Below are 18878 nucleotides of genomic sequence, written 5' to 3' on the forward strand. Positions count from 1 at the left end.
ATCGAAGTCAAAAAAAGTCAGTTCTATCCGAAGTTAAAATGTCCAATATGCTTTCCATGTACACTTTCAAAATTTATCTTTCTTACCGAGTAGTCTAAAAAATTAAGAAAGATAAAAGTCCAAATGATATTCATACTATAATAAGCAACATGGTTGGCAACCTGATCTGCTAACTTGATACTTTATAATGTGACTTGCTATGAACCCATCAAGGTTTGAGATCAGATTTCTCTCATCCATAGGAGGACAGACATCGTCGTTACTTGTTTACTCAGTCTGGTGAAGCAATTGATGACAGTAAAGGAGTCGCCCTCCATCCACGTAGCAGTAGCTTGGAGTTCAATGATCAATATAAATATATTCCAAGAAAGTTGGATAAAGGTGAAGATTTTTGACTAATTACTGTATAGGAGTCATATGCTTACTATTGTTGTCTGAGATAGATGCCTCTTTAACATAGATGAAGGGACTCTAGCAGTTGTAAAGAGAAGCAAGAATGGAAAGTGGATTAAGTGAAGGAGAGTAATGAGAAAGATAGGAGCAAGATGATGATCAAAGCAGAGATGATTCTTTTAAATAATAAACAAAATTTCACGCTTGTGTGTATCTTGTTTCTTTTTCTGAGAGATACCTGACATTTATACCTACCAATTTTTTTTTTTTGATATGGCTTGGGATATCTCCAATCTGATCAAAATCTAGATACCTCCTAAGTAGAGCTGGTCATGCACTGGGCTTGGGCGAAAAAGATCAAATTTTAAATAGGCCCGATTAAAGATAAATAGAGTTTAGGCCCGAGGCCCGGTATGTAACCAGCTTTAACCAAGCCAAATCCTTCATAAGAAGTTAACCTAAAAGATGAGTTGGATCCATGTCTATATGTGGTGAATTTCTAATTAATGCTAATCTCATGTTCCTCATATTAATTAATGCTGCTGTATCTATTTTATTTGTAGATTTTTTGAAAGTTTCACTTTTACAATAAAAGTATTAAGAAGTTCTATATGCTTTTCTACATTATATATTTTTATAAAAGTTATAATATCAAAAATCACCTAGGCGGTTGAGAGCTTTTATTTGATATTTTTTTGCCGGTTGGAAGAATTATTTTTCAAATAACTTTCTGCATGTAACTTGCCGTACAGAAGAGTCGATAACGGCTTTCTGCATGCTGTCATATTTAAATTTCAATATATTTGATAAGTCCATGAGAAAAAGTATCTATTGCTAAGAGCTCATGCATTTCTATTGCAAGAGTCTCCCTTTTTTTTTAAGTGGATATTGTATTCAATAATGCTATTGACAAGGCATTTCTCATGATGTCATGAAATTCTTGTTTCTAGGATGATTGGTTATCATATTCTAATTTTATATAAACTTTAATAAGGCATACGATTTGTATAATAAATTTCTTTTCAGATGCTAATACAAATGTCTATTACAACGTAATTCAGATTGTGTAAGGTATATTATTTATGTGATATTTATATATGTTTATAGCCTCATCGCACATATAAAATTATAACTAGAAGGGTGAGATGGGAGAGGTTGGGGAAACGATGGAAAAGCCCCCAAAACTTGGCATAGGCAAGATTTAAACCCTCCACAACCATCAGAAGGCGAGAGGACCTTAGATGCTTGGCGGACATAAAAATTTCAGGCCGTGCTTTTAACATGACCGCCGAAAAAACCCAGCACCATCTTACGGTAGTATGATCCTGACATCGGGCAAAGCCTGATGGCTCCCTTTCAGACGAGGGCGTTGCTTATAACGCAGATGGTCATTATTCACCATTACCGTTCCAAGGGAGCAATGATGAATTCACCTAATAATATCGATGGAAACTGCTTGTGTCCAGCAGCAAGCAAGCAAGCACGCACTAATGTCGATCCATTGAACAGTCCGGACCATCTTACGGAGATGGGATGCAAGAAGAAGCGCTTAGGGCACAGCCTCTATATCAAGCCAGCCTGTAGGAACCACTTATGCCATCTTAGAGCTCTTTGCACGAGGTCAACTACATGCATGCATTGGTCCAGAATAATTTTCTTCCACAAGAGCTCCTGAGCCAGTCTCACCAAATACATACCATAAACAGTACCGGCTCATGGATGAAACTTGGTTCAGCCATGGCTATCCAAAAATATGCAACCAAGAAGCCCTAGAGAATAAAAAACTAAAAGGATACAGATAGCGATGATCCAAGTGTATCAGCTAACAAGTTTCTCCCTGTTTTCCTCCATGAGTTTCTGGAACTCCTTCCTCCCCGCAGAAACTAAGCCTTTCACCACATCAAAAGTAGTCAACCTTATGCTGCATGATGAAAAAGTTAATGAGCAAAGAGTGCCAAAGAATATTAAATCACAACAGTGATGTAGTTAAAGGATATTACAGTCATAACATCCTCAGGTGATTAGACTAATCCTGCAGTCACAAGAAATATACCTGCTGTTTGGCAGATTTTTCAATGCATTGGGGACGAAGCCCCGATACAACCCAATGAGACCATCACGTTTCACAATACCTGCATTCATGGCAAAGCCATATCAAGAAAATATTGATGGTGAATATGGAAATTTGATTAAAAGGGGTGTGCCATTAGCTTGTCATTGACTTGAAGGTGCTATTAAAATTATAGACCCTATTTTAAGCTTCTAAGTCATACAAATTAGAAGATGAGACATCTTTAGCTTTTATTCCTCAAGCCACCTAGCCAACAATCAAGTTTAATGTCAACTCTAACTGTAACAACCCAGGATCTCACCCAAAATAGCTAGCTGGAAGATATCATTTAGGTTTCTTGATCCTATATAAGCACCCAAGATCTATCCAGCGAATAACCAATGTGGGACTAAACACACGTCTGCACAGATCCTCACATACTTCACCGTTTAAGCTCTAACGTCCTCGTTAGGCTAAGGATTCAAATCTATTCAAATCTAATCACAAGTATCACAATCGGCCTATGGTCGGCCCCAATGGATCCGTGCTGTAGTGTTCCCTAGTCTACATAGATTATGGGTGGGGTCTGCTCTGATACCATTTGTAACAATCCAAGATCTCACCCAAAATGGCTAGTCTGAAGATTTTATTTGGGTTCCTTGATCCTATATAAGTATCCAAGATCTATCCAACGAATAACCGATTTGAAACTAAACACACGCCTGCACAGATCTTCACACTAACCAACAAAGAATCAGTCAGATTCATCATTCAGACTATCCGTAATGACTGAATGTACACCCCACTTTTCTTGTACTATTGTAAAGCAATGCATATATATCATTTCCAAGCTTTTGTGTCTGTGTTAAGCCAGCTCTGTGAGTCATTCTTTGCTATCACCTTAAAGGGTCAGAATTCACAACCTTTGCCAACACAATCAATCTCATGCACCATTTCTATTCTAAGCTCTCACCATCACTTGAGCTAGGAAGGGGCTGAGATGCAGTGGTAACAAATGACACATTATCTCAATTCATCAGATTGTACATAAAGCATTAATTGAATGAGTCAACACCCTAAGTAGCCATTGGATCAGCAAAGCAAATAAACTACGTAATAACTAGAAATATCATGTCTTACCTGGAAAAGCATCAAGAACAGTATTGTAAGGCGTGCCTTTCATTTGCATCTGCCTTCTCACAGTATCCAGAGGATAGCACATAAGTGTAGCAAGTGTTGCTGACACTATAGCAGTTGCCATTGATGTCTCTGGTCTCTTTTGATACTTCTCTGGAAGAGATTTCTTCACCCTGTCATTTATATATTAATGAGGAGAATGTCACTTTTACGTTAGAAACTATATCAGACTTCCTAAGTTATTAATGGAACATGGAGGCGGTGACCTCACAAGTCAAAAATGCAGAAGTTCACAGCAATATAAGGCGCTATTCCAATAAGAGAAGGACCAAGACCATTATAAAACGATGCCATCCCTTCTTCCCTCAGCATGTTCAGAGCAACCTGGCAAGTAACAAACTCGTCATTGTATCTATGGCAAAAGGAATACTGAGCATAATGGTTTTTACCTGAGACATAGTTCTGCATCCAGGTTCAACTGCAAGCCTTAGCCGCAGCACATCCAAAGGATATGTTATCTATCAAAGAGTGTCAAATAAGTTCAAATTATTGCATACCGTGTGTAATGTTACATGTGTAAATGCATTCTATTGCAGGAGGCAAAACAATATCAGAAAGTCTAATACAATCACCCACCAGCAAGCCCACCTATACAACCACATACTTGAACACCCAGACTGACCTATTCACACATACAAAAGCACATCTGCACACGATTAAATTGTGTCTTCATATAAAACTCACAAGTGTGGAGGTCATCCCAGCACAAGCCCCTGCAGCAAGCCTCCCAACTACAGAGAGTTCCCCATCTTTTTTCCTGAAAAGTTTCTGAAAGCCAAAATTTTAAACAGAAAAGTTTGCATGTCAAAGATTAAGCTCAAACAAGATATCACAGACTAAGTGAAACCTCAGAAGATTGTATTATATTAAAGGAATTTCCATTACCTTGTAAACCTCATAAGCAAAAAGCTGGACAGCACTGTATGGAATTATGCGTATCACCTGAAAATGATTCACACATATTGAGACCAGGAAAAGATAAATGAGAGCATTTGATGCAGCCGGAGAGGTAGCAGATGTCAGAAACCTGGGGAAGATTGCCTTTCCAATAGCCTTTAATACCTTCCTCCTTTCCTATCAATGTAATAGCCTAACAACAATATGAAGAAGCTAAATTTAAGATCAAATAAGATACTCCAAGAAACACCTAGGCTATCCATCATTAAAAGCATGAAAGAGTACAAGCATGATGCCACAACTTAAAAAAACTAATAAACACTGCAACCAAGATACTAGGAATGAAGACAGGACTAAGTTTTACAGGAGAAAAAGGGCATTAAAATTTATGTTCTTAAACAACTGTAAGGTGGAAAGAAATTTGATCTATTGCCCAAACTATAGGAAATTTGATCTAGGTTATTATCCTCAATGGTGATGAGCACTAAAGCTTAATATTTATAGAAATTTAAGACTGGTATCATCATAAATATATGTATGATCCAATAGCATTATGTAAATTCATACTCATCTTCTCTTCAAATGTTTTTAAATCCCATCAGCTTCTAAGTTATAAGCCAAAAAGATGAGGTATTTCTGCCTTCAATGCACACAATAGAACCACCACAAGCGACTCTTTACCACTCTATCCACCTTTGCTGGAACTCCCAAAGTTCCTCAAATGCAAAAATTTCCAATAAACCATCATGAAAAATATATTCTAGAGCTGCCTAAAGATCCTCATCTCTGCCTTGATATCATCTCTTTCTTGATAGCCAGATTTTAGTTACAAATTTCCAGAACCTGGGTAACCAAAAGATCAAACTAAATCGCCCCTTAAGATTGTAAGAAATTAATAAATGAAGGCAAGCTTTTCTGTCACTATGTCCTGAAGTCTGTAACACCATTATTTTCAATCTAGTGGATATATACATGTACACATACACTTATATGAAAGCAGTCTTAGATTTAGATGCAAGTGGACAAGTGCATGAGAACACGCGTGCACACATATCTGCATGCATTATTTTGCAACCCTATAAAATATTGGCATGTAAATGTATATGGGTATTACGTCCACATGCCTAGAGATGAACACGTACACATACCCACACAAATTTGCATAGATGTGCTTGCATGTTTGACCGTCATGTACAATTCAGGAGATATGAGACATATATACTAAATTTCCAACAGACATATTACAAAGAAAAATAAATTTCCTGTCCAATAAACACTTTTAAAGTGACAAAAAGCTTTATAGAGTGTAAACACCCAAAAATCACATGATAACCTGATTATAGTGATATAAAGACTTCAACCAACCTGTTAAAACATCTATCAAAAATTGTTCTGATTAAAATAAAACCTTTTTTAAAAGGAAATTAACTTCACTCAATTGGATCGTACGCACTGGCCTAGCTAATCAAAATAACAATAATAATAATAATAACAATAATAATAATAATGATAATAATAAAAAAGTCCATAATTTAAGAATTGCAATTCAACGATTCTGCTAAGAATCTTCCTTGGTTTGTCAACATATTATTTTTTCTTTTTTTATTAATTATGAAAACATAATCAAATTAAAACAAGTAAATATAGATGATTTTAAGACTTCTCTAGCATGCATCATTATCATTCCCTTAGAGAAAATTTATCCTTGCATTGTCAAGTTCTAACTTCTTGTAGAAAGTGACTTGGGAGGAAGAGGAAGGAGAAAGAGAGGGGTTGGCGGGGGTTCTCTGTTCCCTTTGCTTAATAAAAGACATCAAATACATGTATACACTCAGAATTTATAGGTATGGATATATATGTGTGTACATACAAAGTGAACACTCTTTACCAAAACCATACAAATTTCTTTTTGGAGAAAAATAAACACATTTTTTTGTATATATGAAATATGAATTTCCATTGATTTGTGTATATAATGCACCCTCACACTAAAGCATAAATACATACTTCAAAACTCAAGTCCTTATATAAAACACCATGCCCAAAGATGATTTTATAGAATCTATATACAGGTTTCATGATATGCAATCTCTTTCAAAATTTTGAAAAAATGAAAATGGAGTTACTAGCTTCTAGACTTAGGCCCTGTTTGGGGGAGCTTTTGGAGGGCCAGAAAGCACTCTCTGGCCCTTCAAAAGTACTTTTAGATGAAAAACTGTGTTTGGTAAATTTTTCAAAAAGCTGTTTCAGCTTTTGCGGGAAGCTGAAAGCAGCTTTTGGAAGGAAGCTCCAATTTGGAGCTTTTGGGAGGAAGCTGTTTCAGCTTTTTCGGAAAGCTGTATTTTTGACAAAAATGCCTATATTAAAATAACATAATTACATAGTTTGTCCCTTTATAAACTTAAAAATCTACTAGAGCCAAGAACCCTAGCCGTCAGACTCCCTTCCGTAAGAAAAGGTATTTTTCTTTTCAATTTTTGTATGCATCTCTTGAACCACATTTTAGAAAAAAAAATTTTAATCCTTCTCCATACCTTCCAAAATCAATCTATTGTTTTTTTTATCATCAACCTCGCGGCCCACGCTGAGGTCCTCCTCGAGCGTGGACCATGAAGAAGAGCCCCTGTACCGTGGAAAATTATTTTATGAGAAATTATGAGAAATTATTTTATACTAATAATTATAATATTTTATACCTTTATTTTTGTATTATACTATAAATATAATATCATATTATATTATATCATAATACATTAATATGTTATGTTAAATAATTTAATATTATGTTATATTATGAAAAATTAATTTATACTAATAATTATAATATTTTATACCTTTATTTTTGTATTATACTATAAATATAATATCATATTATATTATATCATAATACATTAATATGTTATGTTAAATAATTTAATATTATGTTATATTATGGAAAATTAATTTATACTAATAATTATAATATTTCATACCTTTATTATTGTATTATACTATAAATATTATATTATATTACATTACATTATAATACATTAATATGTTATTTTAAATAATTTAATATTATGTTATATCATGAAAAATTAATTTATAATAATTATTATAATATTTTATACCTTTATTATTGTATTATACTATAAATATTGTATTATATTACATTACATTATAATACATTAATATGTTATTTTAAATAATTTAATATTATGTTATATTATGAGAAATTAATTTATACTAATAATTATAATATTTTATACTTTTATTATTGTATTATACTATAAATATAATATATATTACATTATATCATAATACATTAATATGTTATGTTAAATAATTTAATATCATGTTATATATCCAAATATTAATTTACTCTAATAATTATATTACTATTATGCTATATTAACATAATATTATTTTATATTACAATAATATTATACTATATCGTATATTTTTGTATTAATTTATGTTATGTTTTATTATGTTCTGTTGTATAATACTATGCAATATCCTTTATGGTAATTTTGTCATACAAAAGTACTTTCTCAGTTTGTTTACTAAACACAAAACAAAATACCACAGCACTTTACGAATATAGTTACCAAACAGCAAACAACTTTTTATAACAGCTCTACTTCAGACAGCTCTACTTCCAACAGCTCTACTGCCAACAGTTCCCCCAAATAGGGCCTTACTAGTCTAGAGGTTTTGTTCAGCCAAGTTACTTCATTGGGCTCAAAGTTCTTTTCAACCTTCAAAGTGATGGGGACATCAGCTAGGTCCCCATTTTATTTGCATATTTGTTTATTTTTATTTCTGGGTTTATTTGCATTTTAGGGTTTATTTGTGGTTTATTTTATTTCTGGGCTTATTTGCATTTTAGGGCTTATTTGTGGGTTTATTGGGCATTATTTTTGTGTAAGGGGTTTTATTTTAATTGTTCTTATTGGGCCCTATTTATAGGGAACTTTTATGTTGATTAGGGTTAATGAAAGATTAACAATTTTCTTCCCCACGTCTCCTCCTCCTCTCTTTCTCCTCTTCTCCTTTTCTTCCTCTTCCTCCTTCTCTTCTCCCTCTTCTTCTGTTCCTGATTTAAAATTGCAACGTGAGTACATCGTATCCACTGAAGTCTGCCTTCCCGGACTTGGTTCTACACTAACTTGGTATCAGAGCAAGGTTGGGTTTTGCCCCTGCTGCCAAAGCCCCGTTCCATCAGGGCCTCAGTTCCCGTGGGCTGCCGTCAGGTGAACGCCATGTTAGCACTTCCATCTCCCGGCTATTTCATCCAAACCGAGAGCAAAAAAAAAAAAGAAGAAAATATTCCCTCGCTCTCTCGGTTTTCACAGGAACGACAGAGGGAAACAATCCCTCGGTTTCAAAAAAAAAAAAAGGGAACAGGGTTGTCGTCCCCGTTCGTCCGTCCGCCGCTACCATCGTCGCGGTTCCTCCGACGTACCCTGCCCGAGCCGCCGCTGCCCCACCACCTGCAACCACCGTCAGCCGGTGTATGGCCGAGCGTCGCCGGATTCCCAGATTTCTGTGGCCGCACAAGTACTACGCCGTACATCGACCACGGACGCCGGAGCGTGTCGAAGGGCCACGAGCGGTTCCCGCCGCCGGAAAGAAGAAGAGCGTCACCGCCCTCCTTGCAGCTTTGACCCTCGAACCCGCAGTCGCCACTGCGTCGGCCGCCCCGCCTGCAGCCGCCGGTCCGCCCTCCGTTCCGCACGCAGTCGCCGCTCCAACCACCGCCGCGTCCCCCGCCCCGCATCCGGTCGCCGCCGACCACGGAGCTGCGGCCGCGAACACCGTCGCCACGACGTTCGGCCATTCCGCAACCGCTGCCGAAGCGTCCGGAGCTCTCTCCCGAATCGATCGGGAGGTTGAAGAAGAAGCCAGGTAACGGGTAAGTCCTAAACCCGTTACCCACAAACCGGTAACCCGGTTCAGCGATCCATTTAAAAAAAAAAAAAAATCTTTTGCACGTGAATTGCACGTGTTGGGTTTCACGATTATCGGAACGGGTTCCAACCGAAACCCGAACCCGATAACCCGAACCCGTTAAGGTTCAAAAAAAAAAAAAAGAAAACCGTTGGATCACGTGACGTGCACGTGTCCCTAAAAAAAAAAAAAGGAAAATACTTACCTCTGTTCTGCCAAGAGGAAACCCAGAGGGTTTCCGCCGCCGCCAATCGCTACCGCTTACGCCGCCGCCACCTCGCCATCTCCACTGCCGAACCGCGCCGCCTGCGCACGACTCGCCGCGTCATTACCAAAGCCGAGCTCCGCCCTCTATTTCAAGTCGCCGCCGCTGCTGCCGCTCCATCTCTTCTGCACCACCTCCGCCGTCTCCGCCTTCACTTCGCCGGACCCACGCCATCTTCGCCACCGCCACCCCGAGCACCACCACAGCACCTCCCGACTTCGGCCACCATCCCAACCGTCGCTTCCTTCATCTTCTTCCCTTCTGTGCCCCCTTCTTGACACCGGATCCCATCTCCCCTTTCCTCAAATACCTCCACCGCCCGCCACCATTCAGAGTTTTTTCCCTCTTCCAGTTGTGGTTGCCGACCCCTTTCCCCTTTCCACCACACGCCACCACCCGCCACCTCTCCTCTCCATCTCCCTTCCATTTTTGGGCTCTCTTAACAATCCTTCACTCGAGCCCCATCACGCCCCTCTCCCCACCTCTTTCTGAGCCGCGCCCCATTTCTGCGCCCGATCCACCTGCGGCCCATTCCTGAGCCCGATCATCTGCGGTCCAACCGACTGCAGGGCCCGCCACTGCTTCAGAGGTCAACTCACAGGCCTCCTTCATTTACAGGCCCGCCAGCCACACTACACAGTACAGCCTATGGTTAGCAGGTTCAGCAGGCCCCCAAGTTGCTGTGATTCGACCAGATTCACGCCATCCGACGAGCCGACTCGCCGCGCCCCGACCGTCGCCTCAGCCCACGAGTACACGATTCTGATTGACTGCATTCACCACAGGTAATAGGTTCTTCCTCCTTTTGGGCTTGTTTATCTAATTATGTTCTAGTTCTCTTGCATGACAATCCTATTTTGAAACTTATTTTCTTGTCAAACTGCAAAACCTAGAACATTTAACACCACACCCGTCCTACCTACCATTTAAATCTAAGTATTAAATTAGCACACCTTAGCGACAGGACAGCCTCAACATCCATAGATCAGATTACTTTTGGACTTTGAATAACTGTAATACGTGTTTGCAACCTAATTTCTTATAGTGACTAATTTCCTGCCTTAATTCCGAAATAACCAAAGTGCAAATTAGTAATATTTAATTTTAAGTTATTTTTGTGAAAATTTGCTGATTTCCGAATTCATAGTAGATTGCATTAGTAAGTTGTCCTGCATCACATTTGGTCAGTTAGGGTTCATTAGTAGCATTACATATCATATCACCAATTAGAGTAGTTCCTGCATGCCAACCCGTAGTGGTAGAGAGTACCTCCTCACTGACTCTCAGACCCCTTTACCCACCATGGACCCCAGAGTTCTACAAGATATTTTGGAACAGTTAGCTGCATTACGAGCTGATCAAGATGAATTCAAAAGAGAGATCCGTGCTTTAGTGCAACATCCTAGGACTCCTGAACCGTCAACCCCAATCGCAGCTTATCCCGAGTTTGGGTTGACCACACCACCTGTAGCTTTTCCCCATCCCCCTAGGAACCAACTTCCTCTTGATCACCAGCGTGATCTTGACGAGCGACTACTTCGTACCGTACGAGTAGATGCTCCCACATTTGCTGGTCAATTAGAGCCGAGTGTGTACCTTGATTGGAGAGCAGCCATGGATAACTATTTTGAGTGGTACGAGATGACTGATGATCGAAAAGTACGGTTTGCTAAAATGAAGCTTATTGGACAAGCTCACTGGTACTGGCATAACGTAGAACATAGGCGTGAGACCCAGAGGCTTCCACGTATCACCACCTGGGAGGATATGAAAGAAAAACTGAATGAGAAGTATCTGCCATTCTCTTACCGACAACGCCTTATGGATAGGTGGCAGAAACTAACTCAAGGAACTTCAACTGTTGCCGATTACATTGCACGATTTGAGGAGTTTCACATGAGGTGCGGTGTAATCGAAGAGGAGACTGTTACTCTTTCTAGGTTTCGGGCAGGACTCCGCGAGGAAATCCAGAAAGAATTAATCCTCCGAGAGATTACCACCCTTGGCCAGGCATACCAGTTGGCTCAAGATGTAGATAGTTTTTTACGAGTCCCTGTAGTGAGACGTACCGACTCTCGGTTTTTACCCCCAGGAGCCCGACCTAATCAAAGCTATCTCCCGCAATCCAGACCACTCTCCAACCATCCTACCCAGCCCGGCTCTAGCCAAACACCGACTAGGCCGTTCCCGATGCCTGCTCAAAGTCCGTCAACTGATAAAGGAAAAGGCATATTAGGGTCCAACCCGCCCTCAAGAAGCCAAACTCAGTGTTTCAGGTGCCAAAAGTTTGGCCATATCGCGTCTCAATGTAATGCCAAGACTTATTTGATGACTGAACTGGAAGCAGGAACTCAGGAGACTGAATATGTCGAAGAAGTCTATGAACCAAACATCGAGGATTTTGTAGACGACTTTGGAGACGAACAGTCCGGGTTAGAGCTTGCCCAGCCTACACCCCAATACGAGCCCACTGATCGGAATGAACAAAATCCTAGGCTTCATGTAGTTAGGTGTACTCTAGCCCAAACAAAAACTGAACAAGATTGGCGTAGAACCTCCCTATTTTACACGCTTATTAAGATCAATGGTAAAACATGCAAAATCTTATTTGATAGTGGGAGTTGCATCAACGCCATTGCATCTGGAGTTGTTTCTCGCCTTGGCCTGAAATCTACCCCTCATCCTAATCCATATAAAGTAGCCTGGGTAGATAAGACGTCCATTTTGGTATCGGAAAGATGCCTTGTCCCGATTCAATTTCTATCTTATAAAGACGAGATTTGGTGCGACTGCCTTCCGATGGACGTAGGTCAAGTCATTCTAGGAAGACCTTGGTTATACGATAGGGACGTCACACTTCATGGTCGATCAAATTCGTGTAGCTTTATGTTCCAGGGTCGGAAAATTATACTGAATTCATTGCCTCCTAGAGAGCCTGGCCCTGAGAAGAAGGGTGCTACACCACGAAAAGACGAGTCACTTCACATCATTACTTCGAAAGAGGTAATGAAAGATATCGAAAGCCACTCACCTGTGTTCGCCCTTGTGGCTAGAGTTATCAATGGAAAGAAAAATGCCGAGCATCCGGCCGCCGTAGTTCCCCTGTTGGAGGAGTTTCACTCTGTTTTCCCAAATGATCTTCCAGCTGCACTCCCCCGATGCGTGATATCCAGCACGTAATTGATCTCATTCCTGGAGCGTCATTGCCAAATCTTCCCCATCATAGACTCAACCCAAACGAGCACACTGAACTGAAACGTCAAGTTGACGAACTCTTCACTCGAAGGTATATTCGTGAGAGTCTGAGTCCCTGTGCTGTACCTGCACTCCTCACTCCCAAGAAAGATGGCTCTTGGAGGATGTGCGTCGATAGCCGTGCTATCAATAAAATCACGGTTAAGTATCGTTTTTCCATTCCGAGGCTGGACGACCTTTTAGACTATATGTCTGGTGCTACAGTTTTTTCCAAGATCGACCTCAAGAGTGGGTACCACCAGATTCGGATTCGTCCTGGGGATGAATGGAAAACCGCATTCAAAACCAAAGATGGACTCTACGAATGGTTAGTAATACCTTTCGGGTTAACAAATGCTCCAAGTACTTTTATGAGGGTGATGACACAGATCTTTCGACCTTTCTTGAATAAATTTGTCGTTGTATATTTTGATGACATCCTCATCTATAGTCAAACTCAAGAGCTCCATCTCTCACATTTAAGGCAAGTTTGTGATGTCCTGCGGAAAGAAGGTTTCTTTGCAAACCCTAAGAAGTGTGCCTTCCTGACTGATCACGTCACTTTCTTAGGGTTCATAGTGTCTTCCAAGGGTGTCTCCGCTGATCCAGAAAAAGTAAGCGCGATAGTCGATTGGTCTGAGCCCAAGACCCTAGCAGAAGTACGTAGTTTTCATGGTTTGGCTACTTTCTATCGTCGCTTCATTAGAAATTTTAGTTCGATAATGTCTCCCATTACAGATTGCATGAAGAAAGGAGACTTTATCTGGACTAAGTCAGCATCCCAAGCATTTAAAGATGTTAAGCATAGGATGACCAAAGCACCTGTCTTGCGCCTCCCCGATTTCACTAAGGTATTCGAGGTCGCATGTGATGCCTCTGGCGTTGGCATAGGTGGCGTGTTAAGCCAAGAAGGTCACCCTGTCGCGTTCTTTAGTGAAAAGTTAAGTGACGGCAGGTTGCGTTATTCCACCTATGATAAGGAATTCTATGCGGTAGTGCAAACTTTGCGACATTGGCGACACTATTTGCTACCGCAAGAATTTGTCCTGTATTCAGACCATGAGGCTTTAAAGTATCTCAATTCTCAAAAGAAACTAAACCTTCGACATGGCCGATGGATTGAGTTTCTGCAAGCCTATACTTTTGTGCTGAAACATAAAGCTGGAGTTGAGAACAAGGCTGCTGATGCGCTCAGTCGACGGATCTTCCTCTTATCCGTGATGAGCACTGAAGTAATTGGTTTTGAAAGGATCAGGGAACAATATACCATCTGTCCCGATTTTAGTGATGTATACCTGACCTTACGAGATGGAGTAGAGAGAGCAAGATGATTTCTTTTTACAAGATAATTATCTCTTTCGCTCCGACCGTTTGTGTATTCCTCGAACCTCATTGAGAGATTTTCTAGTATGGGAAGTACACGCTGGAGGACTGTCTGGGCATTTCGGGAGAGACAAAACCATTGAAATGGTAGAAAGACGTTTCTTCTGGCCGAGTCTCAAGAGAGACGTGGCCAAAATTGTCGCTCAGTGTCGCACATGTCAACTAGCCAAACAACGTAAACAGAACACTGGGCTTTACACTCCACTACCTGTTCCTGATTGTCCGTGGCAAGATGTTAGCAGGGATTTTGTGTTAGGGCTTCCACGTACCTCGACCAAACACGATTCCATTTTTGTAGTGGTGGACCGGTTCTCTAAAATGGCTCATTTTCTTCCATATTCTAAGACTTCCGATGCTTCTAGGATTGCGAAACTCTATTTTGACGAAGTCGTTAGACTCCATGGCCTCCCAAAATCTATTGTGTCCGATAGGGATGTTAAATTTATAAGTTATTTTTGGAAAACTCTTTCGCACATGATGGGTACCAAATTAAAATTTTCCTCTGCCTATCATCCCCAAACTGATGGCCAGACCGAAGTTGTCAGCCGAAGTCTAGGAAATCTTTTAAGATGTCTGGTAGGTGAGCATGCTAGGACTTGGGATCTCGTGTTACCAACTGCCGAGTTTGCATATAATAGTTCGGTCAATAGGACCTTAGGCATGAGTCCTTTCGAAGTGGTGAATGGATATAAACCTAGGCAACCCATAGACTTGATTCCCATGTCTCATCAATATGGAGTCTCTGAGTCTGCACAATCATTTGCTTCACACCTGCATTCATTGCATCAGGAGATCAGCACACATATTCACTCTAATAACTTAAAATATAAATCCCTTGCTGATTTGCACAGACGTTATAAAGAATTGAATGTAGGCGATTCTGTCATGGTAAGAATTAGACCTGAACGACTTCCTTCGGGGACGTTCAAAAAGTTGCAATCTCGTAGTGCGGGACCGTTCAAAGTCCTAAAGAAAATCAGTTCGAATGCTTATGTTGTAGATCTTCCTGACGACTATGGGATTAGTGCGACATTTAATATTGAAGATTTAGTCCCATACAAGAAATCAACATTCATTCCTTCTGACCCTTTTGTTGATACATCCACTGTTGTTGATCACCCTGATCCCGCACCTGCTATTGAGCCTCCACCTCCACAATTTCATGCACGCAGAGAACACATAGAACATATATTAGATGAGCAGGTTATATCTACCAGGAGAGGAAGCTACCAACGTTATCTTGTTCGGTGGAAAGGTCGACCCGAATCAGATGTGACGTGGATTTCGCGAGCTGAGTTGCAGAGCCTTGACCCTGATCTTCTGGAGCAGTACGACAGCCGGCCAGATCTACGCTGGACTGGGTCGAGTTTTTCCCACCCGGGAGGAGTTGATGGGGACATCAGCTAGGTCCTCATTTTATTTGCATATTTGTTTATTTTTATTTCTGGGTTTATTTGCATTTTAGGGTTTATTTGTGGTTTATTTTATTTCTGGGCTTATTTGCATTTTAGGGCTTATTTGTGGGTTTATTGGGCATTATTTTTGTGTAAGGGGTTTTATTTTAATTGTTCTTATTGGGCCCTATTTATAGGAAACTTTTATGTTAATTAGGGTTAATGAAAGATTAACAATTTTCTTCCCCACGTCTCCTCCTCCTCTCTTTCTCCTTCTCTTCTCCTTCTTTTCTTCCTCTTCCTCCTTCTCTTCTCCCTCTTCTTCTGTTCCTGATTTAAAATTGCAACGTGAGTACATCGTATCCACTGAAGTCTGCCTTCCCGGACTTGGTTCTACACCACAAAGCAAATTCATCACCAAATCTTGTGACAATGTGCACAATGCTTCTGCTGTTCACATTCATCTTGCATGACTTTACATTCCACACAAGAACACCCTTCAATCTTAGATAGGGCGAGATAATAGAAGCATCATGCATACTGTGTCATAAGCACAATTCATGGCTTTTTAATACAACACAAGCTAGAAAGACTATGAAAATTTCACTTTCTCATAGATCATGAATTTGTTACACATTATGGAAGAAGTCTCACACGTCCAATGTTGCGGCATCACTGCTCAGCACTGTGTGTGTCCGTGTCCATGCGTGTGTGGACGCGTGTGTAAGAGAGAGAGAAGAGAGAGCCCAATTATGGCTACTTCTATCTTACCTACCTCTTGCCCTTACATACTTCAACCAATGTTGGATATTCCATGAATACAAGTTAAGAGCACCAAATAAGTCCTAGCTCCTTTGGATACCTTCCATCTCTATCATTTGGAACTAGGCCAACAATTGGGCTGGATTGCTCCTAGGGCAAGAATGATCTAGACCCAACCTAGTCTTCTTTAGGTCATGATTTTAGACCCAGACCCGCCTACTGACCAACCAAGTCAAGTCGATGAAATTTTTTTAGACCCACTGGGTCAGGTCAAATTCAAGTCAAACACAAAACAATGCATTTGGGTCTGGATTGAGTCGAGTCTAAGTTTCGGTCTAGTGTAAGATTAGGAAGAAAAAAGAAGTGTGACATTTATTTAATGAAATTGAAACCAATAATTACATCATGGATAACACATAGAAAAGATTAGCAAGAGATGAGAAACCTCCCACTTCTTTCAGAGTTGTGCCATTGATCACAACCTTGAACACCTTCCATTATACCTCCAAAAATTTGGTGTCTGAACCCCCTTCGCTCAGTAAATCAACCTAGAAATGCTGCTGTTTGTGGCCCTTTTTCCTGTCCCCCCCCCCCCCCCCCCCCCCCCTCTTCATCTTCCTCGAATCCACTCCTCTTTGCTGTGACTGCTGATTCATCCAATCATCCTACTAGGTTTGCTACATCTTTTTTTTTTTTAAACATGGATTCTACCATCTCTGAGCGTTTCCATGGTTCTCTATGCTACCATCCTGCCTAGAAAAAGGTAGTGCGTCAAGTCCTTTATCCTAGTTGGGTGCGATTCTTGTCATTGAAATAGGAGCGGATAGCAACAGTCCAACTCCTCCTAAGTCATCCAAACCTCTGGTCGTGAACAAGGTTGTGGTGAATGTGCAAAGCAGGCAGCACAGCATGATGGACAGAGAGGATTTCAGAACGCATAAGAAGCAAAAGCAGCAGTTCGCACCTCGATGAAGCCAATTCCCTTTTTCCCAGTTCCTTCGGCAGCCCGCAGCCCATGAGTCTGAAAGCAGGGAGCATTGGATGTCAAACATGTATGAACAAGACACAACCGCATCAGCATTACAAGAGTCTCCATGAAACAAAATCCTGGAATCAATCATCTACTGGTCTGCTGATCGCAGCAGAAATGAGGGAAGTCCAGAGAAAGAGCGATAGGTCATCCGGCCATGGTAAGGAGGGAAGCAATGGAGGCATCGCAGATAAAGCGGGCAGGGAGGGAGGCCGGAATTCGTTTTGGGACGACTCGACCAGATACTGGGGGCACGGGAAAGAAAAATCTAGGGCTCGACGGAGAGAAAGAAAGACGATGGAGGGAAGGACGGGTGGGTATATTTATTATTTAATTGGAGGTATAAATGTTTTCTTGTTTTTTTTGAAGGGGGGAGGGAAGACGGACGGACCTGCATGAGGAGCTTGATTCGATCGAGGGGGGCGGTGACGGTCTTGGCGGCGGCACCAGCGATGGCGCCGGCGGAGAAGAGCGCAACCCCATCCGGGACCAAGGCCAGCAACGCCTGCGGGTGCCTCACCAGCTGCGCCGCCGAGGGGAATCCATCCTTCTCCCTCTCCGCAACCAACGAGCCGATGCCGCCGCTGTTATCGTTGCTACCGTTATTGCTCTCATCGCCGCTGCCTCTGGTGCTGCCGTCACCCACGGAGACGGAGGCGAACGGGCGAAGAGACGTGGCGGGCCGCGGCCCAACCCAAGAAGAAAGAGGAGGTTCGCAATCGCCGGCCAAGTTGTCCTTCTGGAGGGCCGGGATGTGACGCCATATCAGCACTCCTTTTCTCCTCCCCATTGCCTCCTTCCCCCCGCACCCCCTCCTCCTCCCCTCAACAATTCAATTCCCTTCCCTCCCAGGCAAAACAACGAAACGAGGAGAGGATAGAGAGGAGGAAATAAAAACAGAGGAGGAGGGGCGGGCCTTGGGTCAGATAAGGGGTAGCTCGCACCGGGGAGTTTTGTCTTTAGTCAGAGACAGCACGGTGACGCAGCACAGCGGCTGCATTTCTGGCTTCGGGGGGGGGGGGGGGGGGGGGGGGGGGGTGGGGGGCGCATTGCACAATTGCTCTCTCTCTCTCTCTCTTCGATGATGGTGACAACAATGAATATGCGGAAGGAGTGCGGGCCCGTGATGTTTCGGCATGACAGGGTTATATATTGATTAAGCAATGCCCGCGGTCTTTGGCATGTTTAATGCACATGGGACAACTTGCAAACCTATTTGATTAAGCAATGCCCAAAAGAAGATAATCACAGCCGCCAAGGCGGTAGCTCAGTTGGAACGGAGCTCGGCTTCTAACCAAGTGGTTCCAGGTTCGAAACGCGTGGGCGTCGATTAAATGTGGG

The 18878-nt window shown here is 41.5% G+C and overlaps 1 protein-coding gene across 1 annotated transcript; it reads right to left on the reverse strand.

Moving 5' to 3' along the window:
- Nucleotides 1–2003: 2003 nt before the first annotated feature.
- On the reverse strand, nucleotides 2004–18655 carry TAAC (thylakoid ATP/ADP carrier). Its single transcript, XM_008787132.6, has 10 exons — nucleotides 17929–18655; nucleotides 17472–17528; nucleotides 4668–4730; nucleotides 4526–4582; nucleotides 4325–4408; nucleotides 4030–4098; nucleotides 3852–3964; nucleotides 3584–3753; nucleotides 2447–2525; nucleotides 2004–2314 (listed from the first exon to the last, which is right to left on the reverse strand). The coding sequence occupies exons 1-10, from the start codon at nucleotides 18325–18327 to the stop codon at nucleotides 2212–2214; spliced, it is 1194 nt and encodes a 397-aa protein (XP_008785354.1). The 5' UTR covers nucleotides 18328–18655; the 3' UTR covers nucleotides 2004–2211.
- Between the last annotated feature and the right edge of the window lie 223 nt (nucleotides 18656–18878).

The sequence above is a fragment of the Phoenix dactylifera genome, chromosome 8, assembly GCF_051530095.1.
Source record: "Phoenix dactylifera cultivar Ajwa chromosome 8, Ajwa_hap1_PhDact_Kaust_v1.1, whole genome shotgun sequence".
Taxonomy (NCBI): Eukaryota; Viridiplantae; Streptophyta; class Magnoliopsida; order Arecales; family Arecaceae; genus Phoenix; species Phoenix dactylifera.

Excerpts from the sequence above, each read along its gene's own strand:
- TAAC (XM_008787132.6), bottom strand. The coding sequence starts at position 18,327 with ATGGGGAGGAGAAAAGGAGTGCTGATATGGCGTCACATCCCGGCCCTC. Across the intron at positions 4,731-17,471 it reads AGGGAATTGGCTTCATCGAG|GCTATTACATTGATAGGAAA; the intron begins GTGCGAACTGCT and ends TATTGTTGTTAG. Across the intron at positions 2,526-3,583 it reads TGTTCTTGATGCTTTTCCAG|GTATTGTGAAACGTGATGGT; the intron begins GTAAGACATGAT and ends CCATGAATGCAG.